The sequence below is a fragment of the Hylobates moloch genome, unplaced genomic scaffold, assembly GCF_009828535.3.
Source record: "Hylobates moloch isolate HMO894 unplaced genomic scaffold, HMol_V3 SCAFFOLD_8, whole genome shotgun sequence".
NCBI lineage: Eukaryota > Metazoa > Chordata > Mammalia > Primates > Hylobatidae > Hylobates > Hylobates moloch.
In genome coordinates, this window is record NW_026652283.1 from 67,771,716 (window position 1) to 67,786,613 (window position 14,898).

The 14,898-nt window shown below is 45.6% G+C and overlaps 1 protein-coding gene across 2 annotated transcripts in view; it reads right to left on the reverse strand.

Moving 5' to 3' along the window:
- UCK2 (uridine-cytidine kinase 2) overlaps positions 1-14,898 on the reverse strand; it is an 82,750-nt gene that overhangs the window by 8,506 nt on the left and 59,346 nt on the right. For both annotated transcript variants that reach the window (XM_032161108.2, XM_058442292.1), the window contains exons 2-4: positions 9,478-9,637; positions 8,515-8,611; positions 3,522-3,664 (exon numbers count right to left, since the gene is read on the reverse strand). In XM_032161108.2, coding sequence (XP_032016999.1) covers positions 3,522-3,664; positions 8,515-8,611; positions 9,478-9,637 — 400 coding nt within the window. The remainder of the gene's footprint in view (positions 1-3,521; positions 3,665-8,514; positions 8,612-9,477; positions 9,638-14,898) is intronic.

The following is a 14,898-nucleotide window of genomic DNA, read 5'->3' on the forward strand; positions in this document are numbered from 1 at the left end:
ACCTCAGGCAGACTGGGCCTCCCTGAGCCAAGGACAACAGAGGGCCAGCCAGTTCCCTGCACTGAAAGGCCCTGCTCCTCAGGCAGAGTCAGGAAACAGGGCCACGCCAAGGACTGAGTCAAAACAAGGTCTTGGCACAACCTGGAAACCCCAGGGGCTCAAAACCAGCCCCTCCATCACTGCTCTGACCCCAGCACATTTGCTGGGCCAGGACAGGCCCTTTTGGAGGACAGGGTACAGGGCAGGAAGCTACAAGTCTGCCCACATTCCCTGCTGGGCTTCCACGTCAGCCCTTCCAAACCCAGACTTGCTCTTTCTAGTTAGCCAAAAGCCAAGAAAGAAACTTAGAGGGACCTAAAATAAAGATAATTCCTAAATGGTGAAGTCAATCACTAAAAATCTGATGAGGAAATGTGCTACTCTATAGTAAAAGAACAGGCTGAATCCCCCAAGGCCCAGTGCAGCCCTAATTCTATGAGAACCAGAGAATGATGGATGAGGAAGATGAGGGGTCAGCCATCCTGAATCTCCCTGCCCCGCTTCCTCCCTGTCCCTGTATTCAGGGCTGGGTGGCGGTAAAGAGCACAGAGGGAATATGAAGGCAAACGAGGCTAGAAACCAATCCCTAGAAGGTCAAGGGTTTCCATCAGGAAGAAGGTAGTTTCCAGGGCTGCTTCACTCAAACACAGATCTCTCCCACATGAGGGTCAACTCAGAATCTGGAGGTCACATGCCCAGGAGGGTGTGACAGATGGGTAAAATCATGGAGCTAACTCAAGTCTCCAGGAATGTTCAGGCTCACTCAACAGCTGCTTCTGACTAACCAGCCTCCCTACCCCAGCACCCCCGCACTCCACAAAGCACATGCCAAGCATGTTTTTTGTCCTACGTGGAGAGAGAATGAATTTGTGGAAATAGCATGCAAAAAAGTCCCATGAGTCCATCAGGAAAGTGACTCGGCAGTAGATGACATGTGAAGTCAGCAGATCAGAAATGAGAAAGCAGAGTCCTGCCCAGGCAGCCTGTTCAGAGAAGGCGGAGAGGCAGAGCTGGCCCTAAGAAACCCCCAGAGGGCCAGCACCATTGTAGGAATTGCTCCTATTTCACATAAGAATCCCGTGCAAGAAAGGAAGGGAAAATGTCCTGTTGAACCCACAACGTGATGATCTGTTTGAATTAGACACTAGGATGCACTTTATTTCCAGCATCTTGCTGCTGCTCAAAACTTGGTTCTAATCTCCTGTGCTGGTTCTTGCACTCCCTGCTGCGAGGCCTCCCTCGGCAGCACTGCATCCCTGAGACTGAGTACTACTGCTGGACTAGTGATGGCATCAGTCCGGGCATCACTAGCTCCTGAAGAGGTGACCGGAACAGATCCCCTTGGAGGACCTAACCAGTCTTGTCAGAAAATTCAGAAAACGAACAGCACCGACCCCTTTGGCAGAAGCAGATTTCTGATCTGCCACATAGATATGTATTGACTAATGCACCACCAGGCATTTTACCTGCATTACCTCTCATCTTCACAACTATCCCAGGAGTACCAATCATAAGACCACATTCTAATAGGAAAATGAGATACAAAAAAGTTAAAACACAATTTGCCCAAGGTCACACATCTAGTTAAGTCGTAAAACCAGGATATCAGCCCAGCTCACCAGACTCCAAAATTTATCTGCCCCTGTGTATCACGCTGCCTCTCTAATTTGACAAGCTGACAGGGACACTGAGCAGATCAACTAAAGCAGGGCCGGAGTTTGTGGATTAAGGTGACAAGCCAGGCCCTGGGGCAGAAGCATGAGGGGTTGTCAGGCTCAGGGTTCAAATATCTATCCAAAATGACCATGCAACTCTTACCCAGCCAGAGTCGTGACACTAAAAGCAGGCCTGTCTCCCCTGTATTATCCATAAAGAAACCCAAGCCAGGGTGTCGCAAGAGCCTAGTCACAAAGCTAGCTGGGAAGGGCTCTGCTAGAACTAAAAGTCTCCTCCCGTTCCATTCTTTTTTCCATCACACAAAACTAACCGTCCCCCATCCCACCTGGGAGCAAGATGTAGCTCCCACTGACTTAATAGCATGTGTATCTATTACTACTTAGAAGGGCAAAGCTCAGGACTTGTTTCTGTAGGTTCTACTGGTCTCATGAATAGTTCTTACAATTACAGTGCTAAATGGGATAAACTACAGATCTGTTTCATGAACCGAAAAGAGAAAATTACCCAGACTTTGAAGTCAGAGGGCTCTGGGATAGAGCTTATAAAATCTGAAACTATCAATAGTGTGTCCTGTGACTAGGAGCTAACCTCATCATTTCCTGTGTCTCCCTGCCTCTTTCACACAACGGAGACTCAAACCTTCTCACCTCTCATTCCTCTATTCAGTCGCCTCCGCCCACTGCCCTTGCTGGGTCCTGGTCGACTCTAACTCTGCTAATACTCTTCTCAACTCTGCTCCCTCTCCCACCCACCTAAGGACCACAGCCCTGCCTCTTGTCTAGATCAGCAGAGCTGTCTCCAAAGAGCTGCTCCAGCTACAGGCTTCACTTGCATTTCCTCTGCCAGAACCAGTGTCCAACACAGAACAGTGGCCACTTCACTTGCCTTGCTCAGAACCTCACAGTAGCTCTCCCTTGCCCACCGAGAAGCAGACTAGAGATCTCAGTCTCTAAAACCAGACCCCAACCTACTTTCTAGTGTCTCTTCGTACAACCCTCTGTACACTCCAGGTTCCTGCCACTCTCGGAACAAGCCAGTCTGTACATCTGTGCTGTGCACCTTCATGGGTTGCCTATATCGTCACCCTACCCCACCGCATCCAAGTCCAAACCTTCTTCCTCCATGAAGCCTCCCAGTCTCTCCTGGTGGAAGCAAACTCTCTGCTCAATACCCTATAGAGCTCAGTTCACAGGCTGGGCTCCTCTACCAAGGGGCACTGCTGTGCCTTCAGCACACAGGCACGGGGACTTAGCAGAGGCAGGCCCACACTCAGTAGGGCCTGCAGAGGGCACAGCTGACTTCCCTCCTGAGCTGACTGGAAAGAGTGGTAATGCCTCCATAAAGCCTGCTGGAAAATAAAGGGCTAGAGAAGCAGGATAACAGGATGAGCTGCCCAGCGCTTCAGGCACAGGGGATCCTATCCTCAGGGGTCCTACAGTTAGTTCCCCAAATCAGAGCATCTTCATTTTGATGTCTTATAAACAAATTGCAAGGAACTAAGCATTTAATCAAACTTTTCCCAGCAAAACCAGACGTCAGTGTCTTATTTAGTCTCTGTGACCTCACAATCCTTTCGTTATCCCAAACAGTAAGTGACTAATCCCTTCTCAAATGTTACCAAGTGTCTGGGCAGCAGGATATCCTGGGGCTGGACTGACACAGCCGGGCTGGACCATGCGACACACAGCTGCCTCAGGGAAGGCATGGGCTTCAGACTCAGGCGGGTGGGGTCCTGTCACAGGCTCCCAGCTCCCCCACCCTCAAGGTGGCCACCAACAGGGCCACCTGAGGCTTTTAGAACGCACCTCTGCGTGAGAGCCGGGTGTCCGCATCTGTATCCACAAAAAGCTTCATCTGGAACAGGTCTCGTACCTCCTGGGAGTAGAAGGCCAGGATCCCTTCAAAGAGCACCACGTCTGCGGGATAGACAGTAACTGTCTCCTCCTTCCTGCAAAGCACAGAGCAGATAATGGGCCAAGCCAGGCAGGGGCTAGCAAGGGACAGAGAACTAGGGCCAGAACATCTGGCTGGGCTGGGTTCAGGGTTCCTTGCCCCCACAGACTTCAAGCGGGGGCTAAAGACTTGGCTAATATGGTCTTGCAGAGCCCTCGGACCACCACCAAAGAGCCAAGGGTGATCACGGCTGGGACAAAGGTCTCCTTTGACCACTTCTGAGCTTCCACCATGAAACAGAAATACACGGCAGACATCCTTCTCCTTGGAATTAAAAAAACCTGCTGTTGAATGAAGAATAAAGGCAGACAAAAACAGATGTGATTTCTTTTTTTCTCTGAAGGCGTCTCCAGGAATGCTCTCGTGGCCTGGCATTTATGGAACCTAACACTCTGAACTTTAAAAACAGAAACTCACAGTTTTCTCTCAACAACCCCACCCCCTCCCCGCCAGTCCTGAGGCAACTGAAAGGAGGGTGGAAAGGACAGAAGGGGAAGGGAAGGAAGGAAAATAAAGAAAAGTTTTGGGAAAGAGGATACAGACAAGAAAGCATTTGTGAGGAAGTACAGAATCCCGATGTCTGTCTAGTCTGGCTCTACCCCAAGCCAATAAAGTGGCCACAGGTCAATCCTGAGCTCCCTAGAGCTGCTCTTCCTTATCAATAAAGCAGAAATATGCACGACCTCATGCACGCAACCCATATGGTTGGGAAGCCTAGGGCATGCACTAATTGTAAACATGACTTTTCTTTCTTTTTTTTGTTTTTGGAGACAGGGTCTCACTTTGTCACCCAGGAGGATGGAGTGCAGTGGCGCAATCTTGGACTCACTGCAGCCTCAACTTCCCAGGCTCAGGCCATCCTCCCGCCCCAGCCCCCTAAGTGTCTAGGACTACAGATGCATACCACCACCCAAGGCTAGTTTTTGTATTTTTGGTAGAAACGGGGTTTCACCATGTTGCCCAGGCTGGTCTATAACTCCTCGACTCATGCAACCCACCCACCTCAGCCTCCCAAAGTGCTAGAATTACGGGCATGAGCTACCAAGCCCGACCAACATGACTTTTCAAAAAGCAAGAAGGGTGAAACATTGCTAAACGGTTAGGTGATGGGCTTTCACAGATGGCCTTGCTTGTGCTCAACTTTGCCTTGCTGCAGCTTTCACTGTGTTTTGTCTTTTGATTCTGTCCTATGCCCACCTTACACATCACCAACTGCCTCTTGCTCAAAATTCACTGAAAATAGAGAAATAATCATCATTGCAAGGTTTTCACTCACCCTGACTAGCACACTGGCAACCCCAATAAAACAAAGTCTCTTAAAACAGTAGTTCCATCTGTGCAAGCATAAGGAGGTATCAATGGCCAGCTCAAGAGGGTGCCACTGGAACTCCTTCCCATAAACACTCCCTGATGCCTTCTTAGCTTGGACCAACAGGCTTGTGTCTGAGTTTTAAGGCAGGCACTGTTGGGGTAGCTAGCAAGTGGCAGAACGGGGCAGGGAAGACAGGAGAAAAGGACTAGGATTAGGAAATGCCCTAGAATTGTGGTGTATCTGAGATGCATATCAGAACCATCTGGGAAGCTTATAAAAATACCCCTACCTGGATCCTACCCCCAAGGAGCTCTGATTTAATGAGTCTGAAGTGGAGCTAGAACTTCAATACTATTTAGAAGCTCCCAAAATATTTCTAACATGCAGCCAGGGTAGAGAAGCACCAGCCTAGATGAATGTCAGCTGCCAGAAAATGGTGTGCCCATTGTGCATAAGAGGGCAACCTAGAGAAGTTCAGAAAACAGAACCAATGGGTAAGTGAAATAGTGAGCCACTCACTAGGCAACTGCCCTACACCAAGGAGAGGGTGGGAAGGCTTTGTCCAAAAATAAAGTGAATGTATGTGCAAGAGTCCACTTGAACACACTAACAGAGAACACAAGGGCTGCACTAAGTTTACATATCCAGGTGGAGTATCCCTTATATGAAATGCTTAGGTGTTCAGGATTTTTGAATTTTGGGTTTTTTTCAGATTTTGGAATATTTGCATTATATTTAGGGCATCCCTAAGATGGCAGGGGGAGACAGGATCTACAATGAGCCTCCCTAATATGAAAATCCAAAATCTGAAATGCTCCTGTGAGCATTTCCTTTGAACGTCACACTGGCACTCAAAAAGTTTCAGATTTTGGAGCATTTCACATTTTGGGTTTTTAGATTAGGGATGTTCAATCTGTACTGACACTAGATATTAAGAGCATTTTAGGATGCCTAATTGATAAATACTAAAAAGGAAAAGTGGTTTTCCTTCGGAAGGAGAAAATTAACTGCCTAATTTGTTGCTGGTGCCTTAAGAAGTTAGAATTAATCATTTCCCAAGTCCACATGCAGGTCTAAAAACTGTCGTAACAGCTCAGAGTTTTTAAAAAACAACAACAAATTTATTGAGCAACTACTAGCCCAGAATGTGCAAGGAGTCATAACTGGCATAATATACCGCTTAGGAATTTAGGGTCTGGCTGGGAAGTCCCAAAAAGAAACTAGCCAATTAGATCATTTGAGATAACCCAGTCTAACCATCTCATTTGGCTTATGGGGAAAAGGATGCTCAGAGAAATGTAACTGCAACCAGTAAGTGTCTTCTTCATTTTAGTCCAACAAATTTTTATTTATACCAAATGCCCATGGGTGGGATGGAATCAGTTAACCCTGAATGGTTCAATGTCCAATTAAGTGGCCCTTAAGACTTGTAAGGAGGTGGAAAAGGGGTGGCTATGGGTCTAGGGTGATCAGTGAAAGTTTCTAAGACATGAGCTTTGAGCCACTAAAGAATAAGGTTTTAAAATATAAGGTATGAGATAAATCAGGAGGAAACGTGAAACACGTCTGCACTGGGAATTCTACCAGGATTTTCTTTTGTTGGCATATCAACTTGCTGGAACTCATGATGCACGAGGTCTTCAACTTCCCTCCTCCACTCCTAGACTGCACTGGTCAGGCCCTGGCTCCTGTCAACCATGCCCAGTTCCACTGCCTTCTTTCAGGCCCTTATCAGACTCTCACTGGGGCTGTTCCAAAGGCTTCTTCACAAATGGCATTGCAGATCCTCTCTCCTCCTGCCACAATGACCTTTCCACTACAACAGCAGAGCTTTCGGTAGCTCCCTATTGCCAAAATGTCTGTGCTCCTGGCCCTGCCGCCTATGGCCCTTCATGACCTGAGGCCTGCCTGCCTTCCCACACACCCACTCCCATTCCTCCACACCTCTCCACTGCCGTGCCCCAACCAAGCTGATCCATGCCTAGCTCTGAAATGCTTCCCTACCTAGCACCTTGGAAATCCCTTTCCCAAACAACTTCTTATCCTTTCCTATCTAAAGCTTAAATATCACCTCCTCCATACAACCTGCTCTGAATCCCCTGCTCTTCCTCCCTCCTTTACATTCTTCTGCAGGCCCTTGCCTTAGCCATCATGGTGCATTTTAATTCTTCACTTGGGACGTGATGGGCTGGAATGTCTCTTGTCAACGTGACACCACCACCACTTCCCCCTAAGGGAGAACTACAATTCTCAGAATCTCTTTCCCCACATGCTTCCAGGTTACTACGCCAACAAGAGGCTTAGAAGGTGAGAGTGAAGCAAAATCCACGATATTCAGGAGACCATAATAATGAGACAGGGAAACTTTGCAAACAGTCCACAAGCTCCCAGATTGAGGCTGCAAACCCAGACGTGGTGGTTTCTTGGACTTTTCCATGAACCCCAGCTTCTGCTCCAGTGCCTCAGGCTAGAGTCAGTGGGGACTATTTTGTCTGTTTCTCTGGCTATAAACTTCCAGGTCTTCACTCTCCCAGCCTCAATGTTCGTGTAAGCTCCAAATCCTATACTAAATGCCTTCATTCATTCCTCCATGATCTGCAGTGGTTGGGTTAGGAAAACAGAGTGACACGGGAGGCGTGAGGATGGTATCCTGATCTTTCACTTTCCCCTCTCCTACACAGAAGAACCTGGCCCATAGAAGGAAGTGTTTCAGAAGATTCTGGTGAGGCACGGAAGTAAGCACCAAAACAGCCCCCTCTACACCTCAACGCACACACATGCATGCTCATTCTCTCTCTCTCTCTCATCTTCCTCCTGCAAACAAATCTTCACCATGCTCTCTAGTTCAGACTCACGGGAAGATGTGTGTGTTCTACATTCAGGTCTGAGATGCTCTGAAGGAGCTTGGGGTCTGGCCAGCAGGAGTGCAATCCTCTAGGAGCCCATTCCCAACACTCAGAGGGAAGGAGGATGAGGTGGAAGTGTGGCCACTCCTCTATTCCTAATCAGGAGCACTAAAATTGAGGCTTCACTGGAAAGGACTGCTTTGATTCCACTGAGCAGCTTTCTGGAGGGCTTGGTTAATTCTGAGATCACGGTCTGGTGACCTCATGCCTCTCCACATTGTCCAATCCCAAGTAAACCAGGACAGCAGAAAAAACAGTTTTCTTGGCTCTTCTTCCTGCCCTTCCTCTGCCCCTCCCCTTACATCTTGTTCCAGGAACAACAGCACTGGAATGTGGATCAGAACGCACATGGAGTCCCTCAAGCTGAAATCACGATCCCATCTTTCAGAATGAAGGAATCGTGACAACAGGACTGTTCCAGGAAGCGCCCAGATGAACTCCCCAACCTCTGCAATCCCACGGCACACACTGCTGCCACCACCCACTCCACTGACAGGCTGGAATGGCATTAGGCAGGGGTAGGACAGAGGTCTGAAGTGCGAGAGGTAAGGAAGGAGGTCTCAGTGCAGACCAGGGATGCTCTGTGGAGCAGTGGGTGCCATCCCTGGCCTAGGACAGCTCACTTACCGGGAATGGGAGACAAAGTCATACACGGGGATCTGGACTGTTTTCCCTTCGGTGATTTCTTTGAGTGTTTTGAGAATGAGTTCATTGTCAAAGGCATCTGAAAAATACCAAACTGTTAAAATGTTTCTTAATTTTAAAATAGTATCTCCTATAATCATACACAAGGCATCCTCATAAACATGTATATGGGCACATCACACTTTAAAGGTAATCATACTGCTCCCTAAAAAGCTGGATTTTTACCCAAAGCAGAATGGAAGCTTCCTGTATCTCAAAATAGGGTGTATAAATGCGTTCTGACAAGTAGATTTCCTTTTTTTCTCCTTTGACATTCCATCCCTGACTTCGGACAGGTCTTTCCCCTCTCCAAGTTTAGCTGTTATCATCCTAGGATTGGCACATGCTAAACTAACCTGGAAAGCAAACCCACGACTAGGGGAGTACACACAATAGGCACCATGCCCAGGTTTGCTTCCAACAGTTATAAGAAACCCAAGCCAGCTAAAGGAGCAGTGTGCTGATCTAGGGCTGCAGGGCAAAAACCATTCTGGCAGCCACTCTGCCCCTCCATCTCCCTCTCTGCCAGACAGTGGGTTGAACACACATGTACACATGAGGAGGAGGGTCTGACGAGGGCTGCCTCAGATCAGAGGCAGCAGAAGGACTAGCTCTGCATGTTCGACCTCATGTCTGGCCCATCTTGAGTCCCAGGCTCATACAAAATCACCTTTGTTCAGATACAGATTCAATCAGTATTTAATGAGCCAAGCACTCCATGAAACATTTGAAAATTCCTTCTTTCACATAAGCCCCACAATAACACTGCAAGGTAGTTATCAAGTCCCTACGTTCTAGATAGAAACAAGATTCCGAGAGGTTAAGCAACTTCTTCATGAGCAAAATAAAAATATTCCCCCCTCAACACCAATACACATACATACCCCCTTCAATGCCCCGACTCACCCGGGTGGTCAAAGTTGAACTGGCCCTTCAGGGCTTTGGCCTTCTGCTCCGAGGTGAGGACACGGTAGAAGCTATCCTGGCTCAGGATGACCACCTGCTTCTGGCGATAGTCCACCTCATTCTGCCCCAGGAGCTGCACGATCTTAGCACACACGGAAGACTGCGAGGAGAGAAGAGAGCACCCAGGAATAAGAGAAAGGGCATGTGTGGTACAGAGGAAGTCCCGGGAGTAACCAAGCTGATGCACACCTTCCAAGAAGGGCCTCTGGAAGGAAGAATCCAAAGGCAGCTATCGCGCATGATGAGTTAAAGGGCTAAGGGATGCAGCCATAAAAAGAATAAGATCATGTCTTATGCGGGAACATGGATGGAGCTAGAGGACACTATCCTTAGCAAACTAACACAGGAACAGAAAACCAAATACTGCATGTTCTCACTTGTAAGTGGGAGCTAAATGATGAGAATGCATGGACACAGGGAGGGGAACAACGCACACTGGGGCCTGCTGGAGGTGGCAGGTGGGAGGAAGCAGAGGATAAGGAAAAATAACTAATGGGTACTAGGCTTAATACCTGGGTGATGAAATAATCTGTATAACAAACCCACGTGATACAAGTTTACCTATGTAACAAACCCCTGAACTTAAAAGTTAAATTTAAAAAAAAAAAGGCTAATGGAGAAGAGTCCGCCTGACACGCCTGTGACAGAGAAGTCTTAAGATCCCCAAAGTTCCTTCCTCCCTTCCCTTAACACAGCTTACTACTCTCAGGTACTTGCAGTGATGGTGGGGGAAGAAGGGGAGCACACCTCCTCCTCCTCCTCATCCAGAAAAGCCTTTCCCAGAGCCACTGATAAAGGTAGGGCTAACTGATCCTGTCTGCTTGTGCCCTGGTATAGACAGACAAAAAAGGCAGCAGAAAGTAGAATGAGGGCACGGTGACGATGTGCTGAGGGGCTACAGGGCCTTGGAATCACAAGGCGACTGCACATCCATGGAATGCCACTCAGCCCCTGCACATCTCTTTATATCAACGGAACCAAAAACCATGGCCAGAAAGCTCAGCTAGTTAGCAAGAAGGCTATGCTCACAGCGTTAATCCTACTTCTGTTGGTTACTTTTGCTCCAGTCCACAGCCATGACTTCACATCTACAGTAAACCAGGTGGCCTTTTCACAAATGTGTGTCACCACAGACAGGGTGACAAGGAACACAAACACCACCAACATCTAAAACAACTTAGGGGTATCCCAAACAAGAGTGGAGAAGCCAATTCCAAATGAACTCAAACCTACATGCTTTGTGTGTGTTGTTAGTAATACATGTATCCCAAAATTTAAAAAAAAGAAAAACAGTAATACATGTATCTACCCCTTTTTCCCTTCAATAACATATACTCTTCGTAAAAGGAACATTATGAAACAAGTGCATTCAACAGAATGAGATAGTGAAGGATTATATTTATCAAATAACTGATTTCCTTTTTCATTTCATACAAAGACTAATGTAAAAATAAAAATGTCTGTATTACATAAGCTGTAGGAGACATAACCCAAGTCTTCTAATGAAACTGATTGACCTGCTGGGCATGGTGGCTCATGCCTGTAATCCCATAACTTTGGGAGGCTGAAGGGGGTGGATTGCTTGAGGTCAGGAATTTGAGACCAGCCTGGGCAACACAGTGAGACCCCGTCTCAAAAAAAAAAAAAAAAAAAGAGGAAAGAAACTGGAGGACCGAATAAATAGAAAGGAAAAACAGCATATTTAGGCCAGGCACGGTAGCTCACACCTATAATCCCACAGTTTAAGAGGCTTCTTAAACTGTGGTGAATCACCTGAAGTCAGTTTGAGACTAGGCTGGCCAACATGGTGAAACCCTGCCTCTACTAAAAATACAAAAATTAGCCAGGCATGGTAGCACATGCCTGTAGTCCCAGTTACTCGGGAGGCTGAGCCAGGAAAATTGCCTGAACCCAAGACACAGAGGTTGCAGTCAGCTGAGATCGTGCCATGTACTCCAGCCTGGGCAACAGAGTGAGACTGCATCAAAAAAAAAGAAAAAAGAGAAAAGAAAAGAACAGAACAGAACAGAACAGAATACCAGCATATTTAGAGGTTTGATGACTTAAATCTTAGAAGTTTTACTATTGAATTTATTTCACCAACTGATTTTAACAACAATAACAACAACAAAAACATGAAATCTTTTAAAGTTACAATTCTTATAAAGTTGTGTTTGATTGCCCTGAGCATAAGGAAAACTGGCCATTCCTGTTGCACAAGTCAGTGCAAACGAAACAGTTCTGCAAAATACGTCCTGTTATACAAGTTGTGACACACGACTAAGTAAGGATCTTTGGAGGAACAATAATATTTTGACTCAATTATTTGCAAACAATTTATTTCGCTTTCATGATACTTTTGCATATTAACACAGAAAAACATTTAAAACTACTCTGGACTTTGGGACCACAGATCCTCCCATGCCCCAAAATACCACAGAACGGTAAAACTTTCATATGATAAACTAGATTCAAAAGTGAAAATGTTACAACAAAACCAAGGCTCTCTGGGTGCTACAGATGGATGGGTGGGGGGGAAAAATCAAAGGCTCTATGCAATTACAAACTGTCAGTTTTTAAACATCTGTAGGCCCTCAATTTCCTTTTCCTCCCAGGCATCTATCTGATGACATTTCTTATGTCCTAAGGTTGTAGGAAGGTAAAGTCTACAGCCTTTATTAGTAGATAGAATTCCTCCTAGAATTCCAAAGAACAAAAACAAAAAAGTGATTCACAAAGCCAAATGTATATTATCTAGTTATTCAAATCGTGATATTTTTATTTATATTTAAAACCCATAAAATGTTTTTAATGTAAATAGCAATCCCATCACCATCAAAAAAGCATATTAAAAAGTTACACTACCTAATTTTGCAGATAAACTACTGTTTCCCTTAATCCAGCACAATCTAGGACAGAACCTGTACAATGGCCAGTAAAATGGGATAATGAATATACAGTAGGTGCAATTCTAGAAAATCAGTGCTCATCCCAACCCTTGATCAATGATACAGTATGACTAATTGTGTTGATCCCCCGCTAAATGTCTCAGTCCCGTGTTTTCAAGGACCTGGCTGGTGACCCTTCCCTTCCACAAACACACTACCACTGCTAACAGTGTAAATGATTACTTATTAGGCAGCAGGCCCTGTGCCAAACACTCCATTATGACCATCCTTAGAAGCCACATGTGCTCTCCTGCATGGATGAGGAAACCAAGTTAAGTAACGTGGTTTCATAGAGGCCTGGCTCTTTACCTCAACCTTAGATAGTAAGAAGTCCCAGGCAGAAGCCCTTTATCAGGAAGGAGATACATAAAATTGCACAAATAAGCAAAGAAACACCTGCCTCTAGGTTAATCTAGATTGTTCAGGCATTTTCTTCCTCCTGGGCCATGTTACAAATGGGCCCTAAAAAATCTGGATAACTGTTGAATCTGGCTGACAGGTACATAGGGTTTGGTTATATCATCCTCTCTATTGTTGTGTAGGTTTGAATTTTTACCTGGTAGGGAAGAAGGCAGGGAGGGAAGGAGGAGTCCCACAGAGAGACTCTACTCTGCCCTGAATAAATGCTCTTTCGCTTACTTAACGCTCACCTCTGTATCTCTTTCACTATCATCTCTGTGTTCTCCTCTTGCCTAATCCTACCCCTCTCTTCAAAAGGATGAAATGGAGCTCTGAGGTGTCATCTTGTCCCTTAAGAATAATTCAGCTGGGCACAGTGGCGTGCACCTATAATCCCAGTGACTTGAGAGGCTAGGGCAGGAGGATCACTTGAGCCCAGGAGTTCAAGCCCAAGGTAGGCAACACTGTGAGACTCCACCTCTGCACAAATTCAGAAATTATCTAGGCATGGTGTTTGTGCCTGTAGTCCCAGCTACGTGTGGCAGGCTAAGGCAGGAGGACTGCTTGAGCTCAGGAGATCAAAGCTGCAGTGAGCCATGATCATGCCACTGCACTCTAGCCTGGGCAACAGAGCAAGACTCTATCTCTAAAAAATAAGAGAGAAAAAAGAAAAGAGAAATAATCCACCAATATCCAGGGTTTGAGAAGGCAGGCAATCCTGAGCCTATAGAAATCTAAAATGGGAAAGGGTACAACTGTTACAGTGGGCTAAGACTTAACAATTATATTAATAGTCACAAAAAGACAAATACCATAGGATTTCACTATGCAAAGTAGTCAAATTCATAGAAACAGAAAGTTAAATGGTGGTCGCCAGGGGCTGAGGGGAGGGGAAAATGAAGAGTTGTTAAATGGATTTTGTATAATGAAAGGGTTCTGGAATTTGGTCATCCAATAACGTGAATATACTCAACACCACTGAGATGTACACTTAAAGACAGTTACGATGGTAAATTTTATGTTATGTGTATTTTACCACAATTAAAAATTATTATTACTGTAACAAAAGCCCCATTTCTTTCTATATGCTAGGTACTGGGCTCAGCACTTTCAAATGATCTCATCTGCATACCACAAGCTTATGTGATGGGAATTATTATCATATCCACACCACTGATGGCAAACATAGAGGCAAAGAGAGGTTGAATGGAGCCAGGATTCCCACTCTAGCAGTCCATCTCCAGTGCCTAGACACTTAGTGGCTGCAGCTGCACAGTGCTGTCTCACAGGCAAACTGACACTGCCCATTGGAGCGTGAGTTCAGCTTCATTTTGTATAATATCTCTATATTTAGTGAATGAATCCAGAATATATTCTGTCCCTGCCACTTCTAACACATTACTGAAATTGGAGTCGGGAAGGTTAAAGGTCTGCTAGGACTGTGGGCTGTTGTCCAAATACAAAGTTAGGTGAAGGTCAATACAAGGTATTTTAAGAAAGGAAAAAACAAAATCTATGGAAGAAATCAGTGCAGGTGATTCACAATTTCTTTACTTATATGGTATTCTGAAGACACTATCTCATTTAATTCCATTACAACAAGTATTACTTTGTCTTCTTTTTTCCTAATTAGGAAATTGAAGCTTAGAAAATTGATCACATGAAATGATTTGCTCAGTCCCAAAGCTGAGTCTCAAACCATAGGTCTAACTCCAACTGCACAATTCTTTTCACTATTTTAGAACATAAGCCGCTTTGGCATTCACCCCGATGTTCTCCATAAATGTACTTTACCTCTGGAAAACAATGACAGGGGAAGGGAGACAGGGAGGGAACTGATGAGAAACATAATACTGTTTTGTCCCACTATATCACTAAAGTCAACGTTTATGTTGAACTTCATAGAACTAAAGGCAGGCAAGTGATGTGCCTATTAAAAGGAAGCTAGAAGCTCACCAAGAAAACCTGTTCTAGAAATGTTTATTATGTTCAAAAGAATCCAGCTGTTAGGAGC